Below are 23,819 nucleotides of genomic sequence, written 5' to 3' on the forward strand. Positions count from 1 at the left end.
AAAAGCAGAGAAGTGAATGCTGAGTGCCCAACCCTCAGTCCTCTCACCACAAGTGGTTCAAAGATAAAAATGAAGACACTTTTAATACAAACATCACATGGCACTTATAATAAAAATTCCGCAACAAGAAGCATACTACACAACTTTGGAACTAGAAATGTTTGCTTAGAACACAGAATTAAATAGATTTAGTCAGGCAAAAAAAAAAGGGGGGGCAGCATTTAATCAGCAGCAACAGACATATGGACCGATACTTGTCCCATGTAACTCCATACATAAATGGAAGCAGAGATTAATGCTGACCTTGGAAATGAGGCTTATTGATGTTTTCATTAGGAACCCAAGCACAAGGATTTGTTTTGTCCTTTTGCGAGTAGTCTGTTTTCAAAACTATAGTGACTACTTTGTTTCTGAGTGCTGTTTCTTGGTTACTTTCTTTTAAAAAGGTGATTAAAGCTTCTCTGAAATCTTTTGATTTGCATTATGTCACTTTTTTTTTTTTGTAAATAGAACCTGAAGACCATTTAAGTTAATATTTTTTTTTTTTTTCCCCAAGAGCTTTTCTCTGGGAATGTGTGTAACAACGTAAAGACAGTTTCACCGATTTTAACAGTGACAGTAAACTTTGAAATCTTCATGTTATATTTTGGTTAAAAAGCTTGCCACTTCTCATGAGGCTGGACACGGATACATTTACAAAAACTTAAGCTCACCTCACAGACACATGTAAGCTTTAAAGAGCATAAAGGAGATGTGTAACATAATAGTTCTCCCAGAAGTAACATGAAGAGCACTCAAACTGAAGCAGCACTCTTACCAAATATCTATCATTAAAGATTTGCAACCACTGAAACATACCTAGCACCAAGGTCACCGACACCCTCCTACTGCCTGGTTCTGCTAGGACTCCTGACTCCCAACCAGTTGCTTCATTTTTATCTGTGAGCTGGAGCTTCTGCCTCTCAGAGCGCCTGTCGTGCCAAGTTGTGCAATGACTGATTCACAGGGAGAAGCGTAAGGTCCAAAAGGAGCACACTAACATCGGCTGGAAGTGACCTTCTCCATGTTTTTACTTAATGAAAACGTATTACATCAAGGAGAACCCACAAACCAGCCGCTTCTGCTTTAGAGGTGGAGTGTTTTCAGGCAGAGTTCCAGTCCCAGCCAATAACTCAAAACCCTCAAGTAAATAAAGCTGAAGGCAACACGGAGTAAAGAGGCACGACAACCCTTGTAGTAACAGATACTACGCCACGAGACAATGTCACTACACAGAGCACCCATGAATGAACATGAAAAAGAACTTAAGCAGGAAAAAATAGAAAGCTAAAAGCAAGATAAAACATTTCCCAGTTGTTGCAATTCCTGGTGACTGAAAAGCTACGGCAATTTTCATGTAGGCCATATTCTTTTAAGTACCAGCAAGCCAATTTCGGGAGTAAAACCCATCCCTAAGCTCACCTCCTTCCTACAGGAGGCAGTAATTAATTATCAAATCCTCCATTAAGCCCAGAAAAGATTAGGCTGACACCTATTCTTACCAGCAAGAACTATGATCTTTTTTTCTGATGCACAGCAACTGGCTCTGCTGTCTAGGTAAGCCAGGTGGATCTGAGCAGGCGTGGAGCTGGCACCTTGCTGGAGGTAAAAGCTTTACTGCAATAACAATGCACCCCTGTTATTTTTGTCCAGTTCTGTCTGTCAGCAAGTTTTCTAATTGCTGGAACACACCTTAAAACGTGATGCGAGCCCTGCTGGCTCGTGAGATGTAAACAAAGCTTGCCTTGCACGTGCTGGCCGAAACAGCGTGCAGTTGCTCACCTTGCCAGGCTCAAAAAGGGCTTCTTTTACTTGGAATATAAATTTAAACTAAGTCAGCTTTCTGAGACCCAGCACGGGAAAGTAGTTAATCCCCAGTTAGTTCTTTTCAGCTCTTCTCACCCAGTAAAGAGTGACCTTCTAGATACTGATAACAGCATGATAATAAACCCGGACGGCTGACCGCTTGTTTCGCTATTCAAACGAGAAATTAAGAGATACCATAGGTGGGAAAAATATAGATAAATCATCAAAAACTTTAGTTTAAGATGCGTAAGGCTTACAGTTTTACACGTGCTTTTTTCTTGACCAGATTTCTTCTGAGACACTATCAGAAAGACAGGATACCTGTTCCACATCATCCATCTGCCTCCTTTGTTTCAAAGTGGCCTTTTAAGTTATTCCTCATGATTTCAAGACAACAATATGAACAGGAGCCCTTTCCTATTTATATAGTCTCTACAATGGATATCTGAAAACCCCCAAAGATACTAAGATGACAAGACTTAGTACTCCAAGATTTTCAATCACAGAGACATATAGGCCAGATTAGGATCATGTAAGATAATTGAATCACCACCAAATCTCATCAGATCATCGCAGGGTGTTCTACATATATTATCTATACACACGCATAAACACACAGACACACACAGAGCTTGTTCTGCCCACACAATCGACATTCGAATGCTGAATACCAAAACCAAATTGGCTATAGCACAGAAACTGAGTAATACTTTCAGGTATTTATGGAAAGGACATGGGAAAAATAACAAAGTTACACAGTTGAGGTTTAGAAAAGAAAGAAATTATTACTCCCTTGTCCTTCCCCATCTTCCTAACTCAAAATTAAAAATAAGTCACACAGAGAAATGTTTCAAGGTGTACAAGTTAAGGAAGGCCTAGATAAATTTATATTACATTTACTTCTGTTTTATTTCAGTCTCAGGTCTGGTCTGAAGGCAAGCCTGGCACTGTTTTGTTCAGAAGAAATGTATATTTTTTGTCACAACTCAGTGATCTGTAAATACATCCAGCTCTCACCAAAGGTAAGGTGCAACCAAAACCAGGCAGTTGCTTTAAGGAAGAAGTGGTGAAGCTTTTAGAACACCACGCGGGACAGCACAGTGAACCTCAAGAGCTTCTATAATGACCTCTGTAAATCACAGCAGGAACAGGTGACAGATTTGCCAGGTGTGATGACTTGGTTTTATCTGGTAATGGGTAAAAAATGGGTGGTATCTGAGCACAGCATGGGCACGCTTCATATGTGGAATGACAGCGAGCTGTGCGTGGTACTTGATGAAAAACATGAAGAATAGTTGGAGAAGTCTTTGAATCAACCCACTGAACTGGTAATGAGTTACTTACAAGTGCACAGAAGACTCTCTCCCTCCACCCTGTCACTTATCATGCATTAAAGTCTCCTGCCTCAGGTCTATCCAGCTCCAGTTGCTCATCTCCACCCCAGAATCTCCAACATAACCCACAAAAGCAGGGTATTTCCCTCCTTGGTGTGACCCTGCTCCAGTCTTCTGGCCTTCAACATTCCCACCTGCTACAACCCACGATGAAGAGAGTCAAAGCTTTTACAAGGGCAAGGTACTGCTTGTAAGACTAACAAACAAGTTGTTTAAAAGTCACCACAGCACATGTGGATTACATTCAGTGATGCCAACCTGAGATCATTTCCTCTTACTCACTTCCTAAAATAAAACTCCTCCTTTCACAAGTTCTTTTGGTTCCTTCCCACTGGTTTCATCTCACTGATATTTAAAACAGCCAAATCCTTCTCCAGTGCTCTGCTTCCAACCACCAGCAGTTCTTGAGATGAAAAGCATCGCTCTTCAATACCCCACAGATGAATTACTATGCTCTGATCCAAACGTACTGAGACTGTCAAATAACAGCAGGATGTGTAGCATGAACAATCTGATCCTTTGTAGATTGAAACCAATTACGGAAGCTAAATGCAAGCTCAAGGACCATATGAGAGAGGCCTCTTTCAAAATGAAAACCCAGAAGAAGAACGAGCTCATGAAAATACCTTTACACCTAAGGCATGCTGCTTCACCAGAAGAAAGCAGGTGAACAGACAAGGGCTGTATGAAAAGACAGCACCAGTGAGCTTTGGGACTATGGCTGGTAGCTCCTAGGAGAGTGCCGGAGAGCAAGGCTGAGGTCCCCTGGGCAACAACCAGGATGAGAGAGAAGACACTGTGCAGCAAGCCCAGCTCGAGCAGTGCCTTCACTCTCAGCTGCACATCCCCACGAGCGTAGCCTCACACCCTGCAGCTCCACACACAACCCTGGAAACAAAGAGGTGGGGGCATGTGCCATCCTTCCTACCCCCTCCTGCAGTGACAAAGCAAACCCAGCCCCACAGCAGGGCAGCTCGGGGAAAGGCTGTGGAGTGTTTGCAGTGGGATGGGGTGGAAGCAGCAGGAGGTGGTGGTGGTAGTGGTGTGCGGGAGAAATGTCCAGTTCCTCAGGGCCTCTCCTGTCCTAGAGACCCCATCATCAGGGCCTTCCCTGCCCCAAAGATCCTGCACCCTAAAGAACCCCCTGCTCAGGCCTCCCCCACCCTAAAGACCCCCCTACCAGGGCCTGCCCCAAACCCTTAAGACCTACCCCATCAGACCTTCCTCGCCCCCTAAAGAATCCCCGTCAGCACCTTCCCCTCCAGGACCTTCCCTCCTCCCTCAGAGCCTCCCCCGCCCCAATGACCCCCTCCTCAGGGCCTCCCCCACCCCAATAATCCCCACCCTAAACACCCCCCTCCCAGAGCCTGCCCCACCCCCTAAAGACCTCCCCCCTCAGACCCCCCTCACCCCCTAAAGAACCCCCTCAAGGCCTCCCCCTCCTCAGCACCTCCCCCACCCTAAAGCCCCCCTCAGGGCCTGCTCCACCCCCCGCCCCCCCCCTCCTCAGCACCCCCACCCCCCCTAAACACCCCCACCCCTCACCCCACCGCCCCGTACGTGTTATCTTGGTTGAAATTAGCGAACAGCAGGTGCCCGCTGCCGGCCTCGCCGCTCTGACCGGCCAAGTTCATGACGGGACGCCACAGGCCTCACCGCCCCCGGCCGGCGGGGGCGTGAGGGAAGACGGTGGGCTACTAGGGACCGGGCCGGGCAGGGAGGAGCCCTCCTCCCTTGCACCAAGGACCGGTCCGGACCTGGCTCAGGCCTCTTCTCGCCTCAGCCCCGGCGGCCCCGGCCCCCGCTGAGCACCCGCGGCCTCCCCATGGCCGCCAGCGCCTTGTTTACGCCCTCCCGCCCCGCCGGCCACCGTCCGGCCTCTGCGCATGCGCGCGGGCCCCGGCGGGGGAGGAGCCGCGCAGGAGGCGGGGCGGTGGTGGCGCCGAACTTGTGTTATGGGGGGGGTGTTGTGAAGCTAAGCAGGGCACAGCGGGGTCCGCGGGTGGATGGGTGGCTGGAGAGTGAAGGCGCGCAGAGGAGCCGCGTCCGCGCTGAGAGGGTGTTTGGGGGAGGTTTTGTGAAGCTAAGCAGGGCTCGCAAGGGTCGGGAGTGGATGGGTGACACGTGAGGAGCACAGCGTTGCCTGCTGGTAGAGGAGATTTTGTAAAGCTAAGCAGGGTCCAGCGGGGTCGCCGGCTGGATGGGTGACAGTGAGGGGTCTCGGTGGCCCCGCTGTCCCCAGGCTGCGGCCGCTCGTTGTCGCCGTGGGAGCGGCCAGCCCTGCACGGAGCCGCCCCCCCGGTGCCTCTGCAGTTCCTCCTCGTACCACCGGAGGTCCTCCAGGCTCAGCGGATGTGGCAGCAGGGGGACAGCGGGCCGCGTGCCCTGTTTTTGGGGCCGCTGGCAGCGAAATGGGCCTGCCCTGAGGGGCCCCGGCTGGCAGGAGGGGACAGCCAGGGGCACTGGGGTGCGGGGAGAGGCTCCTCAAGGGATTAAACCAGCCACCAAGGACAAGGGAACTTGGAAAATCTGGAAAATTGCATCAAAATCATAAGGCTTGTGCCTGGAGGGAATGAATCCGGGACACGAGCCCTAGTGGGATTCCTGAGCTGGTGTCAGTGGTGCTTGGACTGGTGAAACTGGGGGGCTCCAGCACCCGCTGTCACACCTGTGCCACACACAAGCCATCCCACACAGGCTGCCAGTGCCCCCCTAAAGCATAAGGGACCCCCTGGGATCCCCACCATAACCCACCCTCACCCCCAGCTGCTGCCCCCGGCCCTCAGCTCCTGCTGCCCTACAGAGCCTCTTCCCTCATGGGGGGGTTTCTGCTGTTATAGGATGACAGATTTTATCTCCAGCTCTTCCCTTACCTGCTGGCTCCATCGGCTGAATGCAGGGGAAAACCTCGTGGGAAGCCACGGTCGCAATGAGGCAGCCCAGTGCCACCACCATGGTGCCCAAAATCATGGTTATTCACACCATTAACGGCCAGGATCCAGCACAGAGGTGTCTCCAGCTGTGGGATGCCTGCACAATTTGGGACCTTACATGTTTTGGGGGAGGTTCATGACCTGTTCCTCCATTTACACAAGAACCCCCATTCGGTGACATTACCAGAATACCATTCAGAGCACCTCCTAATTAAGAAACTGGCAGTACCATCATTAGCAATTACCAGATCTTTGCAAGGAAGTGGGGACAGAGACAGGGATGGGGGAGGAAGGACAAGGAGGCATGGTGGCCAGACGATGCTCAAGGAAGCCTCCAGGTGGGGAGGGGACGCATCCAGGCTAATACTGGTCCAGTATGGGTCTGGTACTGGTCCCAGCACCCACCAGCACCCGGCCGCCCGCTCTGGAGGCAGCGCTGGTGCCGGAGCCCTTCCCCAGCAGGATTCGCAAGGCTTTGGTTGCCATAACAACTGGAGCCAGGCTTCAAAAATAGTAACTTATTTTTCATTCAATTTGCCTTTTGCCCTCTGAGACGGATCTATTTCGGGACTGACGGTTCGCTTCAGGTGCCCTCTGCCAGCACCCCTGGCCAGGGGTTCAGGGGCTGGGGTTATTTTGTTCAATGTGGCTTTTCTCTGCTTTCCCTTCCTCCCCCATCCAGGCCCGAAGAAAGGTAAAGCAGGGAACAGGCATCATTAAATAGCCTTTGCCAAAGCCTCGTCATCTTGAAGGAAGGAACTTGAAAAAAAAAATCCCTTCCCAGCTCAGTGGCAGAGCGTGGGAGAGGTTTGGGAATGATCTCACCCCATATCGTGCCTTGGACCTGGCACCCTCAGCAGGGCTCAGCTGCCCCAGATCCCGCTGTCCCCAGCCTGGTTCCCCCCAGGTGGCTTGGATCCATGATGGGAACTGTGCAGAGAGGCTGGATCCACCAGATCCCAGATCCTTTTGCACCACATGGAGGCACACAGAGCATCCCCACTCTGGATCCTACAGGGGAACAAGGTTGCATTTGGAAGGGGTTGCAGGGGATTCATTCGTGCCTTGAGTTAAGGGGCACATGTGTGCCTCTCTCTCTAGGGATTTACAATTCATCTGTACACAAAAAAAAAACACCTTAAAAGCATGATTTGGAAGATGGAAGTGGTGTGCTTTAGGAAATTTTTAATTGTTTCAGCTTTGGGGAGAGGCGTGTGATTGATTTCCCATGGAAGTGGCCATATCAGCCTGACCCTTCAGGTGGAGATGTCCGTGCCTCTTCCACCCTCCTCCCACAAATATTATTACAGCCTCAGCAAGGACAGGTTGTGCTGGGGAGATGAGCTCCTTCCCCAGGTGCTGCTGGCCTCATGTCACATTTCTTGTCCCTTACTTGCTGTCCTGAAAGCACCCACAGTCCGTGGCATGATGGGGGCACAATGCCAGCCATCTGCTCACAGACACGTCCCCAAAACCCTTTACATCCCCCCTCTGAGCATCCCAACCTCAGAAATAAGTCACAACATCTCACTGCCCCCCAGTGCATCCATGCAGTCCTCTGGGGGCTGCGGGATGATGGAGAGGACAGAAAGGGGATGAAGGCAAGCATGAATTCCCCAGGCTGGGACAAAACCACCCAGCCCTGCCGGAGGCCCTGGAACACAACAAACAAAATCCTTCAAATCTAACAAATAAAAGCAAAACCAAACCCAGCAACTCCCCGGGGATGCCGGGGTGGGCTGGCCCTGCCCCGGGGCTGGCGGGGATGCCTCGGACCTGGGACCCACAGTTGGCCGCTCCCCGCTCCCTCCATCCCCCCGCCATGCTTTAATTACATTTTCAATCCCAAACTGCTGCTATTTGATCCGCCGGGGGTGGCAGGAGGGGGTATTTTTAGCTGTGCTTAGAGCTGTCTGGGTGGATAAGGGAGAGCGCGCAGGTTGCCGCGGCCAGGCGGAGCGGGACGGGATTTGTGTCCCCCCCCCTTTCTTCTCTTCTCCTCCTCATCTTTGCCCATTTGCTGGCTGCGAGCAGGGCTGGCTCCCTCGCCGGCTGCCTCCCTTAGGTCGCCTTTGTGTGTGTTTTTTTCTTTCTTTTTTTTTTCTTTCTTTTTTTTTTTTTTTCCCTTCCCCTTGTATTCTTCTCTTGTGCAACAGGGGGGCGAGGCTGGCCTCCGCTTCTCCTCCTCGGCATTTCAGCCCCACCAACGAGCACCCTAGCCCGGAGTGGGAGCCCATGAAGTTGCCGTGGGTCCCCAGGGCATCGCTGCCCTCGGGGGGCTCGGGGACCCCCGGGAGCCTCGCTCCGCGTTGAGCCGCCCGTGGCTGCATCCCTCCGCCGGCCCGGGACGCCCATGGCAGTGCCGAGATGTTCGTGTCCCGAGTCCTGGACTTCCAGAAGACGCGTTACGCCAGGTAAAACCCTCGGCATGGTGTTTTCCTTCCCTCCTCTTTCTGCTCTGTGCTGGCAGCTCCCCGGGACGGCACCCAGCCCCTGCCCCTCCACAGGGCTCCGGCCGAATCCCAAACCGAGCCCTAAGGGACCTTCAAAAGATGCTGAGTGCCTCAAAGCCCAGGGCAGGTGCGGGCTGCTCCCTTCACCTGCGGGCACACGGTGTATTTCGGGATGAGGATGCCTGCCTTTTTGCCTCCCTAAAGGATTCGGAGCATCCCCAGGATCCCTCGCTCCCTGGAGGGGCAGAGCAGGGATGGGGTTTGCGGGTCGTTGGGGTGCTGTCTGGCTGAATTAACCCCAAAAGCCACCAGCCAAGACAAAGGGATGCTGACTGAGTTGGTGCTGGGTTTAAGGACCGGTCCTGGACTTCCCCTCGGTCCACATTGATTTTTAAACTTCACATCTGTCCTCCCCCTGCTGGGGCACCGGGAGCCCAGCTCTCAGCAGGGACAGACCCCACTGCTGGGTGCCAGCTCCCATGGGGGGGGTCCCAGCATCACCCCGGGGTCCCACTGCACCCAGCTGACCCCCCCAGCCCATACCCAGGGATTTCAGGCTCCCAGGGGACTGGCAGGGGTTGCACCATGACAGATCCTTCCCCAGAGCTGTTAGGAAACCTCCTGGCATTACCTACTTGGGGGGGGGGGGACCCAAAGGCCACTCGATGCCTGGCCAGGGTGCTGGGGGGCTTCCAGGGGTCTGGTATTGAGGACAGGCTTTGTCCCCAACCCCTGTGACCATGGTGGGGACATTTTTGTTGCTTCAGAGAAATCCTTGGGGGCACTCAGCTCTGCTTTCACCCCTACCAACCTCCCAGTGGTGCTGTTACAGGCAGATAAAAGAGATTTGGAGAGGAGCGGTGGTGGTTGCTGCACACAGAAGCACCCTGAGGCATGTTTCCCTGTGCTGGTGACCTCCTGTCCTCCCCAAGCCACCAGCTCCTCTTTTTTTCCAGCCATCCCATGGGGAAAAAAAAATAAAAAATTGCTTGCACCTCCAAAAGCTGCCTGAGCTCAAGGACCAGCCTGATGCTGTGGCTGCCTCTCGGTTACCTTCACCGGAGGGAGATGCAGAGGCAGCCAACAGGTCTGCACAATACACCCAGCCCAAAAATCCTTGGGAAAAAACAGAATCCAGGCTTTTTTTCCCCATCTGGCACGCAAAGGACAGGGGTGGGGGGGATGGAGCTGAGCCAAGCTCGGTGCCCCCACAGCAGGAGGCAAACCACACATTTGCTCCATGGAGGCTGGGGGGCAGAGCAGGAGCTGCCCCCAGCACAAGCCACCTGCCAGCCTAGAGCCTTGATTTTCTCCCAAACCAGCATCCTCAAACCTCACCGTGGTCCTTTATGGAGACAATTTATCAAAGAGGCATCAGGTGTTAGGGCATCGCAGGAGCCCACGCGCAGAACCAGGGCTGCCAGGTGGGGACAGGGATGGGGCATTCCTTGGCTTTCACCCCAAGACACACTGATGTGGTCACCAGCACGTGATGTTTGCCTGGAGATTCCTACATCACCGCAGAGATCCTCTTATCCTGGTGCTTAAAAATAACCAGTGGCTAATCCCCGTCCCTCCAGGCTCCTCGCACCCACCCTCCTCATTGCACAGATGCTTTGCTGTGCCACATCTCAAGAAATACCCCAAATCTCCCCCCTCCCTTTGTGCCAGAGATGCACTCAGCTCCCCTACACATACTGGGGACCAGGCTCTGGCATGGGGACTGGTGTGAGCAGGAGCCACAAGCTCACAGCAGCACAAAACATGAAGGAGGCACGTGCCCTTCAAGGCATCAAAGCATCTTGCTTATCTTTTCAAAGGATGAGAAACTCTTGTCTCCTCAGCCCTTTGGAAGAAAAAGAAATACACCAAAAGTTTTCCTTGTGATGGAAAAGCCTGGAACAGATTTATTTTTAATGTCTTTTATCTAATTTAGAGAGAGAACCAAGAAATTAGGAACTTGGCCATCAATACACCTGCCAACAGGGATAAATAAAATACGGCGTCACGATGAAAGACCGGTGGTGTGAGAGCTGCAGCGAAGGCACCGGGCTTTGAATGAGGAGATGAAAGGCAGTGGGATCAATGCAGGAATGATTGGAGAACCACGGGGAGAAAATTCAGGGCTGGAGGGCACCGGGGTGTTCCCAGATCTCCATCATTCCCTGCCTGATGTGACTTCAGCCACAGCACCAGCACGTAGTTACAGAATGCACATAGCCATAATTCCTCCCATGTTACCAGCCACCTGATGGTTATTCCCTGATATTTCTCCTTCTTTCTCCCAGCTGATTGTGCTGGTTTCCCCACAGAGCAACAGATGGGTGCCAGTCACATCATCCCTGAAGCTCCCCGGCCGGGTCACCCCGGGCCAGTAAGCGATACCCCCTGCACATCACTGCTTGGCTCGCTTTTCACCCTGGATTCAGTTGTGGCCGGGTGCCTGCCCGCCAGCCATGCAGGCAGCAAGCAGAGCTGAGCCAGTCTGCCCACAGACACACGAAATGCTTCCCAGGCTCGGGCCAGCGAGAGCCATAATTGAAAGGAAACACGATTACGGAGGGAGCTGCTGCATCTGGGCAGCTCCTGCAGCTCTGGAGCAGCCAGGGCAGGGGCTGTGTGGGGAGCTGGAGGCTGTACGGGGCACTGAATCATTGTAATTAACTGATAGCAGTTCAGGATTTGATTTGCCCACGTAAAAAGCTCCAGGTCTTACCGCATTTGCTTGTCTTGCCTTGCAAGCCAAGGAAAATCCACATGGATTCAGAGCCCAGGAGCAGCAGGAGCCCCTGCAGGTGGCTCCAGGCTTGTCCTCACCTGCCTGGTGCCCGCAGCGAGGACACTGGCACCTCCTCACCAGCATGAGGGGATGGAGAGCTGAGCTCTGTATTTGCCCAAAAAGTCATCTGGGTCTGATGGGAGGCAGCTGGGAAGAGCTTCCTTGTGTAATGAGCAAGGAGATGATCACTGACCCCATCCTCCAGCATCTCAGGAGATGGGAGGGAGGGGAAAACCAGCAGGAATAGGAGGGAGAGGGGACATCGGGGTGCTCAGTCCCCATACGTGCAAAGAAAACACTCACAGCCCAGGCAGAGCTACTGCACAGGGAGGATTTGATCCCCATTCTCCTTTGCAAAGAAAGCATGAACAGCCCTTGCCTGCTCCCACGCTCACAGAGATGCTTTCCAAGAGCTCTGCTTCCCCCGCAGCCTGCGTGGGATGGAGCGGGGAGAGGGGAAATGCTTCCAGCATCCGCATGGCAGCTCCGAGCTGCTCGGGGTCCCTATTGTGCCCAGAAGGACCCCCAACACCCTCCTCAGCTACCGAGGTGCTTCCCCAGGAGATGGAAGGCCCCTGGAAATACCTAATGAAAACAGGATCAACCCATCTCACCAGAGATCAGCTATTAGCCACCCTTTGGAGGCAGTTTGACTCAGATACCCACTTAAGACAGCACCGATAGGATTAATTGCTGGCAGTTCTCAGCACACAGAGGGCAGCTCTTATTATGTCCAGGTGTTTATAAGGCAACAAGTGCTCAGAGCATCACCTGCACAGCTGGCTGGCGGTTGGGGCACTCCCCAAGCCCCCCACTCCTCTCCCCTGGGAGGGTCAGGGCCAGGCAGAGATGGGCAGCAGTGGCTGAGCTGAGCCTCGTGCCCCTGGGAAGGACAGGCTTTTCCATCCTTCAGCGGGTGTTGGGTGTCAGCCTGGTGTGATTCCTTGGCACGGCTCGCCCCGGCCCCTTTCAGGAGATAGCAGTCAGCAAGGCACGTGGAAAACACAAGCCGCTGCCTCATATGGCACAGCAGGGTGCAGGGCTCTGCCAGGCCTCCCCTTGAAGCTTTCCAGGTGAAATCAAACCCCAAACCTCAGCATTTGTTTCCATAGTGCTCATTATTTCCATATAGCTCTCACAATCCACAGTCAGGGGGACTTGATGTGATGCACGGCACCTTCTGATGGTGAGACCAAGTACCATGAGCATCACAGTCCTGCTGCTTGCTTCAGACACCAATTAGCTGAGCTTTAGGGAAGTTTGGGTCCAAGGCTGTGCTCCTGCTGAAGTTTGGAGTCCAGGCTTGCTGCTGGTGAGGGGAGGATTTTGTATTTATGCAGAGGGAGCTCTCTAATGGGGCAGTGCCTCCCTCTGTGCTCAGCAGCACAAGCTGGTACAGGTGCATCAGGGCCCTGCTCTTTGATGCAAATAATCCTGACTGAAACCACAGTCCCTGCCTGCTGAAATGCACCATCCCCCAGAGGCATTTGCTGAATTATTTACAGATATCTGCTCAGTAGCACCCTGGAGTCCCCAGGGAGACCAAGGCCACGTTTCCCTGGGGATGCTACGGGGACACCTTACAGACCTGAGGAACAGCAACCCACACACTAATCCCACGGCATGGTAGAGGCCAGGATGGAGAAGGAAAGAGCCAGAGATGAAGGCTGGAGCCTGCCCCATGCATCTGCACCACAGGGCCACCATGCTTGCTCCTGGCTGCTGCAGGGCTCAGCCAAACTGAGCCTGCTCAGGACCTGTCCCACTGTCCCCTGTGCGCAGGGTAATGCAGGCGAGGATCATGCACAACAGCTTCCCAAACAAGCAAACAGGGAATAACAGAGAGGTTTCAGCTCTGGAAGCAGCCCTGCTAACATTCACCAGGCACCTGGGACGTCATTTTGTGACTAATCAGCTGTTGTCTGAGGTCTCATGAGCACCAAGTGAAACAAGAAGTCCCAGCTCGGGAAGTAATTTGGGAAACACTCCCTGATCCCATCTGTCGCGAATAAACAAGCAGCTCTGCTGGAGTTGCAGGGTTGTGAATTGCCTTGGAAGAGTTAGAGGCTGTCTGTAGAGAGAGCAGAAAGCCTGCCAGAGAGAAAAATAGATAGCTATATGTAGAGGTTGGGAAGGTGGATGGTTGTGGCCATTGGGGGTATCTCTAAGGCAGCAGGGGGACATATTCAGCATCTCTCAGCCTGCAGCATGAGGACTGTTTGGTGTCAGCCCAGCACACTCCCATGTGTCAGAGCTCTGGGAATGAATGAAATGGGGATGGGACAATCAGAGGTGGTGAGGGAGTGTTTGACCTGCAGCCTGATCCACCTTGTTTTGGGGAAACAGGGCTCGCACCGGGAGCTGGGTGCTGCAGGAACCTGGTCATCTGCTGGTGGTCTGCCCAAAAGCTTCTCTAGCTGGGATGCTTGGATGCTCCCTGTGCAAATTGTCAGCTCTCTGCATGCTGCCAGGAAGCTATACATAAGAAAACACTGTGCCAGCTTGTGCCATCAGCCCTCCTGCCCCTGCTCACGTGGGACAGGTTGGGGTCAAAGCAGAAGGAAAAGGAGAAGCCCATGGAGAGGCTCGTAGTGCCTGACCCCTCTCCCCCAGCCTCACAGCACACTGAGAGCTCACAGCACACGCAGCTCAGCTTCCCAAACCAGGAGCACCATATGTTCATGTGGGAGCAGGCAGGCACCAAGAAACGGGCTCAGGAACAGGGGCTCAGCTTGGTATCAGGGCACCACGCAGCACCCGTGTGGGTGGCTCCGCAGATGGCCAGGCAGCAGCAGCCTCTGCGCTTCCCCATGGAAAGCATCAGCAGCTTGCAGGGCCCTGCTCTGCACCTTCAGAAGCTAATTACAAGCCTCAGAGGAGCTTGATGGGATGAAGCCTCTTACAGGGACCACAGCTGGAGCATTACCAGATTACAGGGCAGCAGCAGAGCACACACCAAGCCCCAGCTTATGGGGATGCCACAGCAGCTCACGCACGGGCACAACCCCGAGGATCAAGCCCTGGCTTTTGCACCAGGCATGCTGCCTCCAGGCTCATCAAGGCAAATCCAGACCATGAACTGAGAGGGTTCAGGGGCTGCTGTGCCCTGCAGGACCACGTATGCTCCATCACTGTCACCACAAGCATCACAACACACAGAATAACCTGAGCTTCACCTTCACTCTACCAAGGGACAACCAGAAGGACCACAGCAGGACTTACCCCTACCACCAGCATCCCCTGTTGCTTCCTCCATCCTTCCTGGCAGGCTGCCACCATCAGGATACAATCCCTCAGCTATTTGAAAAGCAGCTGTGACAGTCACAAGAAGGGGAAAACCTTCTGGTTCACCCAGCCTAGAGACACTCCAGCTCCTTGGACAGGGGTGTGCAGACACACAGCAAACCAGCTCCTTCCTCTGAGGACATTAAACCAAGGCCTGAGCCAACCTGGCCCTTTTCTACACCATCCACAGGTGAAACCTGTGGCCATGAGGTGCTTGGGGAGATTCCCATCACCTGTGAGCTCCTGGCCAGCATCACCTGTTTCATGGGGCCCTTGTCACAGCCATGGCCGTGATGCACGGATGTGGCACACGTCTTGCTGGACATTAAGCATCTCTGTGCCTCCCACATGGGTCATCTTTTCTGTATGGTGTCCCACAGCTCTGACTCCCAGTCGGGGTCCCCAGGTGCCCCCAGGAGTGCTCAGGTTCTCCAGTGCTTCCCACATGAGCCGCCCCGAGAAATAATTCAATTTAATGCCATTTCTACCTTCTTCTCCCCCAAGCCTGGCAAAGCAAGAGCCGGGCGGATCTGCGTGATTTTTTGAGGTCAGAACTCTGTTCTTGGAGAGAAGTCTTAAAAAAAAAAAAACAACAAACAAAACATAAAACCAACCCAAACCCACAGAAAAACGGAGTGGGAGAAAGAGAAGGAGAAAAGGAAGCCTGGGAAGCCGGCTCTGCACTTTGCCCCGGCTGCCTGGGACAAGGGGCTCTTTGTTCCTCGGGCTGGAGCTGGGTGCATTGGCCCTTTTCAGTCTCTTTCCCCGGGCAAGGGGCCAGGGGGAAGCAGGCACAAGGAGGGCAGGCAAAAACCCGGGGGCAGCGATGAACAACCGGTGCTCATCCCCCTCCAGCACTGGGAGAAAAAAGTGCTGGGAGCCTTGGGGCCGATGATGCTCCTTAGAAAGCAGGACAGGAAAATAGGGGCAATCTCCTCAGAGACCCCCAAAACCCCAAGCTCTTTAAGGCCATTTCACCCCCAACAAAAACAGGCTGCCCATGGGGACAGCGGGGTGCCCCGTGCAGCGTGTGTGAGGGAGGGAATTCAGCCCCTACCCTGCCCAAAGGTCCCGGGGGGGGGGTTTGTGGGAACCACCCCACACCCCCAGCTCCCCGTTCCTGCCCCTAACAGCAACCACTGTGGGTCGGGGATGGAGGGGCAGATGGCACAGGGCTTTGTTAAAACAAATACATTCAAGGAAAAGGCCTTGCGCGTGTTTCCCCAGCAACTGCGACGTCACGCGGGACGTCTGGGCCTTTGTCCTCCACCCCCCCCCCCCCCTTCTTCTTCTTGTTAAAAGGGAAAAGAAAGAGAAGCAGAAAGCGAAGGGGAGCTGGGGACAGTCTCCTGGCAACGTGGGGACAGCAGTGGCCTCCGGCAGGGGGGACATGGCTGGGGCACAGGGACTCCAGCCAGGGGGTGGCAGGATGGGGACGGGTCCCCGGTGTCCCCTGGGACGGAGGTGGCAGCCCCAGGGTGGAGGTGGCAGCCCCAGGGACTCTCAGCTGCTTCCCAGCCACAGCCACCCTCGGTTTACCCAGGGCCTAATCCTGTTCGTGCCTTGTGAGCGCCGTTCCCTCTATTTGCAGCGCACGGGGAGCTGAGCCCCTGCTTGTCCATCTTAACTCGAGGTATTTGGGAGGGGACGTGGCCAGACTCCTGCGTGCACTGTGCCTGGGTCCTGCTGTGAGTGCAGGGCTGGGGACAGGGTCCCCTCGTGGGCTGTCACCGCTGCCTGCCGGGCATCACCTCGCACACCCAGGCATGCTGCAGCCAAACCCTCATGAATGCTCAAGCCTCACTATCCGAGTTTTTTAACATAAGCTGACTTTCTTTGCATGGACACCAGTGAAATGCTCAGAGGAGATGCCCATGGATGGCTCAGAGATGGGTTTTTGGGGGGCTTCCAGCACCTTCCCAGCACCCCAGGGTCACCCCAACCCCGCAGCAAGGTCCCGTCGCCCCCCCCCGAGCCGCTGGCTGGGTGCAGAAACGTGCTGCAAATCGTGCTGGAACTGGGAGCAAAAGCGGTCAGGAAGTAATGAGACCATCTCCTGCAGGGCAGTCCCCGAACCCTGCTGTCCTGAGCCTCCCACTGGCACTGCTTTTATTGCTCTGCATGTGCCCATTGATCCGACGGCAGCAATCGATACGTTCCTCCACACGCCGAGAGCAATCTGATGCTGCAGCCTCAGAGCAACAGGAAAAAAAAAAAAAAGATAAAAGTTTCCTAGGGAGCACGGTGGGGCTTCCCCTGGCAGCAATCAGTGATGGGCCAAATGAGGGGGGTCCCAGGGGGGCGCAGGTGGGACCCAGCAGCCAAAGCATCGCTGGGGATGCCCTGGTGGCACTCAGGCTGCTGTGACGTGGGGTGGCATCGCAGGGTGGTCACAGCCCCACAGCAGGTCCCCCCCCAGCCCCATGCACCCTATTCTTCTCTATGGGGCTGTGCCGGGCTCTGCCCAGAAGCTCTGGGCTGTTTCCAGCAGGGTAAGCAGATCGGGTTGCTGCACGCTGCTTGTTTTTCCACCTGTGAAATGGAGATGGGGAGAGGTGCCAGTGTTACAGAAGCTGGTTGTCACCCACACCCGGCCCTGGGGGATGCTCCACACCTCATCCATCCGTCCTTGTGGCTTTCTCCTGCCTCCTGCCCACTGCTGCCATGGGGTCACTTTGCTCAGAGCCTTCCAAAAACCCTTCCCCCGTGTGCTGTCTCCTGACTGTGTTTCGCTCCTCGCTGCAGGTTCATGAATCACCGCGTCCCCTCCAACCGCAGGTACCAGCCGACGGAGTACGAGCACGCAGCCAACTGTGCCACCCACGCCGTGAGTCCCTGTCCCTGTCCCCGTACCCGTCCCCATGTGAAGGACAGCACTCAGCCCTGTGGGGCCACCTGGGACACCCCAAGGGCCACCTAAAAATGCCAGTGTTCAGCCCTGCACCTCCTGAGGGTCCCGGGGGTGGGATGAGCAGGTGGGCCTGGTGCTCCAGGGATGCTCTTCTTCCTCCTCTAGCTATCACGGGGAGCTGGTGTGGCGCTGTGGGATGACCCCTAGTGGAGCAGGCACACATCCTCCTTGGGCCTTCTTCCACCTGGAGAAGCTCTTTTGGAGAAACCCAGCCTGCCCCTTACAGGTTCTGGCTTTTGCTTTGGCCAGAAGCAAAAAAAAAAAAAAACAAGACACCTGAAAGGAAAAGCAGGGTCCTCACTGTAGCTGCTCGGTGGAAATGTAGGTTGTGAGCAACCGGCTTGCTTCTCCCTTCCAGTTCTGGATCCTGCCCAGCATCCTCGGCAGCTCCATCCTCTACATCCTCTCCGATGACCAGTGGGAGACCATCTCGGCCTGGATCTATGGCTTTGGCTTGTCCAGCCTCTTCATCGTCTCCACCATCTTCCACACCATCTCCTGGAAGAAGAGGCACCTCAGGTACCAGCCCTGCCTGCTTGTGGCTCAGGAGGGGGGGACAACAGTCCGAGAGCCCTGGCAGCCCCTTGGTCAGAGGTTTTTCTGATCTATGTCAATAGAAAACAGCACTCCAATGCATCTTTTATTTTATTATTTATATCATTTATTTTATTTTTTATCATTTGTTTTATTATTTACATAATTTATTTTATTTTATATCATTTATTTTATGATTTATATCAGTTATTTCATTTTATATCAGTTATTTTATGATTTATATCAGTTATTTTATGATTTATATCAGTTATTTTATGATTTATATCAGATATTCTCAAGTGCATCATTTTTAATTTTTTTTTTAAGTTTCTGGTTTGACAGCACACCTTGGATCTGTGGTGCCACAGGCTCTGACGTGTCTGTCTGTCTGTCTGTCCCGCAGGACCGTGGAGCACTGCTTGCACATGTTCGACAGGATGGTGATCTACTTCTTCATCGCCGCCTCCTACGCTCCCTGGTGAGTGCCCAGCATGCGGGGCCAGAGGGGAGAAAAGCACCCCAGCAATAAAAGCTTCCTACTTTTCACAAAAACCTTCCTATTCTCCGTATTCCAACCCCTGTCTGTTGATGTTATGGGTTGGGAGGGCTGTTCTGGGACACATGTGGGGTGAGGGCCACATTTCCCCGTGCCGCCATCCTTGGGGTGCGGCTGTGCTCACCCCAGCCCTGGGTCTTGCAGGCTGAACCTGCGGGAGCTGGGGCCCTGGGCCTCCCACATGCGCTGGATCATCTGGATCATGGCATCGGTCGGCACTGTCTACGTCTTCTTCTTCCATGAGCGGTCAGTACCCGTGCCTGGCCCTGCAGAGCCCGTCCCTGCTGCTCCTTCCCCTTAGTGCCCTGATGGGACAGCAGGAAGGATGGACACAGACAGACAGACAGACAGATGTGGGGGTCCTGGGCAGCCCCCAGGCCAGCAGGAGGGCTCCCTTGAACCGCGTCCTTTCCCACCCACATCTTATTTTTGGGAGGCCACAGCCCTGGTGGCAGGGATTTGGGAGCAAAGATGTTGTGCCATGAGCGGGTTCTTCCACGGGGTGGCACCAAATAGAAAGAAAACAGTTCCCAAAGCCTTCCTGGAGCCCTGCCTTCAAGCTTCAAGCTCCAGAGCCAGTTCTGTGCAGGGCAACCCACTGTGGGCTCCCACAGGTGGGATATGGGTCCCACCATGGTGGCACCGCCACCCCTTTCCCTATAGCAGCATTTGGGCTTGATAAGCGTAAAATTCAGCCCTGCCTCCTCTGTCGGTCGCAGGTACAAGCTGGTGGAGCTGGTGTGCTACGTTATCATGGGTTTCTTCCCCGCCGTGGTCATCCTCTCCATGGTAAGCCACCACCGGGGAGCTCACGGGTCCAGCGGGGCTGGGTTGTCCCCAAGGGGGTTGGCGCAGTGTGGCCCGGAGGTGAGTAAGGGGATCTCCAGATGTGCTGTGGCTTGGTTCACATGCAATTTAGGTGCCCAGCACACCCCAGTATGTACCAGTGGGCACCTCCAGAAGACATCCTACGGGGTCTCCATCATGTTGGGAGAATCGCAGCAAAGTCCAGGGCTTCCCTGCAGGATGGGAGGACGAGGAGAAAGGCAGCGCAGGGCTCCTCACAGCCGTTTCCTGGTTGTGACCAGGCTGTCTCTGTGCTTTTATTTTTTTTTACAGCCCAACAGGGATGGCCTCCCGGAGCTGGTGGCCGGTGGGCTCTCCTACTGCCTGGGCATGGTCTTCTTCAAAAGTGATGGCCGCATCCCCTTCGCCCATGCCATCTGGCACCTCTTCGTGGCCATCGGGGCCGGCATCCATTACTATGCCATCTGGAGGTACCTCTACCGGCCCAGCACGCTGGAGGCCAAAAGGCCCCGATAGGTGCCTTAAGGACGCTGCTCGCCTCAGCGGGGACATGGGGACATGGAAAGGGGGACGGGGAAGGGAGCCCGGGTTGTGGGCTCACCCCGAAGCCACCCGCTGTCCCTGTGGGTACAGACAGAAGAGCCTTCCCACACAGACAGAAGAGCCTGAAGGTTGATTTTAAACAGATTTTTTTTTTTTTTTTTAACCATGCGAACGGTTTATTTTTTGTTTTTAGGCGAAGTTTTTGTAATACAGCGACCAACCGAGGGGTGACAGGGGAACAACCACTTGCAGGGGGTTAGGGGAGGCTTTGCCCACCCTGCTGACCCCGAGCATCCCATGGGAGCAGGGGCCCTGACCCCACACCCCACACTTGGCTGGTGACAACCTGGGTTTGGCTACTGGAGCCCTTGGTGTGGGCCACCCATAACCCACAGTGGTGGGGCAGAGCTGGCAGCACCCAGAGGTACTCCAGGTCCCTGTGGCCTTCTCGATGGGAAGGTCCAGAGTCATCAAAGCCTTACAAGTGATTAAAACTTGAATTTCTTCCTCCCAGGGCACTGCAGAACCCTTCCTCTGAGCCAGTGTTAAGCGCACAACCCAGTGCACTGCTCCTAGACAGGCCCTCGGAGCCCCTCACCCCCTGACGTTTTCTCCGTGGGGCTCTCGGTTTTCCCCACTGGTCTCAGTGCTGGTGGCACCCCAAAGCATGGCCCCGCTCAGCCTCTGCCACATGTGGGCCTCTGCCTGTCAGGGAGGAGGTTCTCAAGGTCCATTCAGTCCATCTCTGTCGGGGTATTTTCTTTCTTCTTGAGGAGGGAAGGGAAACTCCTTGAATTAGGATCACAGGCCTAGCTGCCTGCTGCCTCTGGTCCCATTTTATGGTTTGCAGGCTTGTGCCAGCCTCTTGCTCATCATCAGAATTAAATCCACTTTGAGGAGGGTTTCTGGCATTCCCAGGAACACCACAAGGAAGGGAGGCACCTGGGTGGTGCTCAGAGGTGAGCTGTGATGGGGAGATCCTAGTGATAATCAGTTCTTAAACACCCAAACGTGGCTCCACGGTGCTGTCCAAGCCAGGACAGCGAGGAAGCAGGACTCCTTGTTCTCCCCCTGGCCTTGGGGAGGGCAGTGCCTGGTGCTGCCCAGCATGTGGGATGGGCTGTGCACATACCGACCCGACAGCCAGGTCCTCCTGGATGGGAACATCCCCTGGAGAGGATCATCACCTGGAGGGGAACATCACCTGGAGGGGAACATCACCTCCTTTTCCTCCATCGGCCACTGAGGACTGAAATCCACCACCCAGCGATGTGAAAAGCCAAGCTAGACTCGATGGAAAATGAAGTGCTGCATACTGCCAAGCCTCCAGCAATTCTTCAAGCTCCTCGGGCAATTTGTCACCGCTTCTCTTTGGGAGGAAGACTGCAGACTGGGCTGAGCATGGACCCTGGAGTCCATATTGCCCAGGCTCAGCCTTGTTTTACTTACACCAGAAGAATATATCGGGGTCTACTGCGTGCCAGGGTCCTGTGCAGCCCCACAACCTCGGTGCTGCCCTCAGCCCCACCTGCACCTTCCTCGGGAGCTTCCAAAACATCGATGTCCCACTGGCTCTGCTCACCCCATGATTGATGGCAGCTACAGCAGCCTCACGCGGTGCTGCCAGCAGAGGAGCTTTGCAGCTGCCCTTCTGCATCTCCCGTCCTTCCTGCAGCCTCATGCCGAGCTGAGCTCCTGGACCCAGCCCCAGGACCAGCTCTGCACACCCAAATTACCAAAGAGAAGGCATCTCGGTACGCTTCCCCTCCTGGCCTGGTGGCTGTGGCCACCAGGTAGGCAAGAAAACCCGTAGGGAGAGCGTTCCTATAAGGGGCTGTGCCCCATGTCCCTGGCTTGGGGCTCTCTGTGGTGCCCCAAAGCAGCCTTTGGGATGGGATGGCTCTCGGGGTGACTGGTGGTCTTTGGGGCAGGAGGTGATGGACCTGGTGGGATCTGTGCTGCTGCATCCCCTGGAGTGCTGTGCATTGAGCAAAGGGCAGTTTGTGGGGTGATTTGGGGTCAGAATAGAGGGAAATGTGGTCTCAGAGCGCAAGCTGCCATTTTTGCCCTCTGGCAAGCCACTACCCTTCTCCATGCCTCAGTTTCCCCATCTGTAAAATGGGGGCAAAGACAGCGACTGACCGTGGGGGGGCTCCTGTGCGGGCTTAGTAGGCACGGGGAAGATGAGTGGGGTTTTGTGAGCACCGTCTCCTATTTTATACTAATTTTCAACAACTCATAACATTCGGGACATCTGTGGAGGAGGAGCGACCTTTTTAGCATCTTGTACTTTTTTCACCGTCCGTCCTCGTTCAGTCGCTATTTTCTATTTAACACGGTACTGGAGCGAATTAAAAACAAACCGAAGGAAGCTAACGCTAGTGAACGTCGTTTCCCGTGGAGTAGGACTGAAATAAAAACCCGAGATACCTCACTATTGCCTGCCTGCTGAGTCAGAACGAGTTTCCCCAAAGTGCAAGGAAATAAACCCATTTTCTGTCTGATTCGCCCCGGGGTCCCAGGAGGGGGAATTTCATGTGGTGGTGGCAGAGTAGGAAGGGGGAGCCCCCTGATTGCTGGGGGTCCCAAGAGGGAGCCCGATCCCTGCCCTCCCTGCTCCTCTTTTACCTGCAGGGGGAATCTAGCCCCATCCAGGGAGCCCAGCAGCCTCCCCTGGTCCTGCACGTCCCCAGGCTGCCCTCTTGCTCGCACCTTGGGGGATTTAACTCCCCATGGAAACCGTGCGGGTTGGCAGCTTGCGCTGACACCCAGGGAGGGGGCAGCCACCAAGCTTCTCCCTACACCTAGCCCAGGACCTCCACCTCGCAGGGCAGGGGGTGGCTGAACCCCTCCCAGCTCCTCTCTGATGGGAATTCCCACCCAAAGCATGACCCTCACACCGTCAGCTTGGGATTTATTTTTTTTTTATAAATAAATTTAATTTAATTTATTTTTTTTTAAGTAAATCACTCAGCACCATCCCTCCCTGCTCCCAGCCCCAACCTGTTCCGCCAAAGCCACCCCACAAAGCCAGTGCCCCACAGACACCAGTGCCCATGGGCCTGTCTTTCTGGCTCGCTGGGATTTTGATCACGCTGCCAACCCCACGCACCGGTGGCGAGGCCATTTCGGAGCCCCAGTGCATGGGCAGGGAGGTGCAGCTCCAAATCCTGCCTGCCAACTGCTGCCCGCCCTTCCCCGGGGCTCAGTGAGTTGGTTTTGAGCTGGGAGCTTCGCTTTTTGGCTGTTTTATATTATTTTGTTTTGTTTTATTTTGTTTTATTTATTTTATTTTACTTTGTTTTATTGTACTTTACTTTGTTTTATTTTTTTTTGTTTTGTTTTATGTTATTTTTTATTTTATTTTACTTTGTTTTGTTTTATATAATTTTCTTTTCTTTCCAATTTTTTCTTTCCAATTTACTTCTCTTTTCTCTTTTCAATTTTCTTTCCAATTTTATTTTCTTTCTGATTTTCTTTTCTTTTTTCTTTCCAATTTTCTTTTCTTTTCTGTTTTCTTTTCAATTTTCTTCTGTTTTCATTTTTCTTTCTGATCTCTTCTCTTCTCTTCTCTTCTCTTCTCTTCTCTTCTCTTCTCTTCTCTTCTCTTCTCTTCTCTTCTCTTCTCTTCTCTTCTCTTCTCTTCTCTTCTCTTCTCTTCTCTTCTCTTCTCTTCTCTTCTCTTCTCTTCTCTTCTCTTCTCTTCTCTCTTCTCTTCTCTTCTCTCTTCTCTTCCTCTTCTCTCTTCTCTCTTCTCCAAATTCCTTTTCAAATAATTT

General features: G+C 53.8%; 2 protein-coding genes across 4 annotated transcripts in view; one reads left to right on the forward strand and one right to left on the reverse strand.

The window, feature by feature from the left end:
* Positions 1-5,090, reverse strand: part of WIPI2 (WD repeat domain, phosphoinositide interacting 2) — a 23,173-nt gene extending 18,083 nt beyond the window's left edge. For all 3 annotated transcript variants that reach the window (XM_084536263.1, XM_084536261.1, XM_084536262.1), the window contains exon 1: positions 4,800-5,090. In XM_084536263.1, coding sequence (XP_084392389.1) covers positions 4,800-4,873 — 74 coding nt within the window. In that variant the 5' untranslated portion in view covers positions 4,874-5,090. The remainder of the gene's footprint in view (positions 1-4,799) is intronic.
* Positions 5,091-8,317: 3,227 nt separating this feature from the next.
* Positions 8,318-22,474, forward strand: MMD2 (monocyte to macrophage differentiation associated 2). Its single transcript, XM_084536267.1, has 7 exons — positions 8,318-8,586; positions 17,435-17,516; positions 17,959-18,119; positions 18,538-18,612; positions 18,835-18,936; positions 19,410-19,479; positions 19,810-22,474. The coding sequence occupies exons 1-7, from the start codon at positions 8,540-8,542 to the stop codon at positions 20,011-20,013; spliced, it is 741 nt and encodes a 246-aa protein (XP_084392393.1). The 5' UTR covers positions 8,318-8,539; the 3' UTR covers positions 20,014-22,474.
* Positions 22,475-23,819: the final 1,345 nt, after the last annotated feature.

This window comes from Aythya ferina (genome assembly GCF_964211825.1).
Source record: "Aythya ferina genome assembly, chromosome: 15".
In the NCBI taxonomy this organism is placed as follows: Eukaryota; Metazoa; Chordata; class Aves; order Anseriformes; family Anatidae; genus Aythya; species Aythya ferina.

Excerpts from the sequence above, each read along its gene's own strand:
- MMD2 (XM_084536267.1), top strand. The coding sequence starts at position 8,540 with ATGTTCGTGTCCCGAGTCCTGGACTTCCAGAAGACGCGTTACGCCAG. Across the intron at positions 18,120-18,537 it reads TGGAAGAAGAGGCACCTCAG|GACCGTGGAGCACTGCTTGC; the intron begins GTACCAGCCCTG and ends TCTGTCCCGCAG. Across the intron at positions 18,613-18,834 it reads GCCGCCTCCTACGCTCCCTG|GCTGAACCTGCGGGAGCTGG; the intron begins GTGAGTGCCCAG and ends TGGGTCTTGCAG.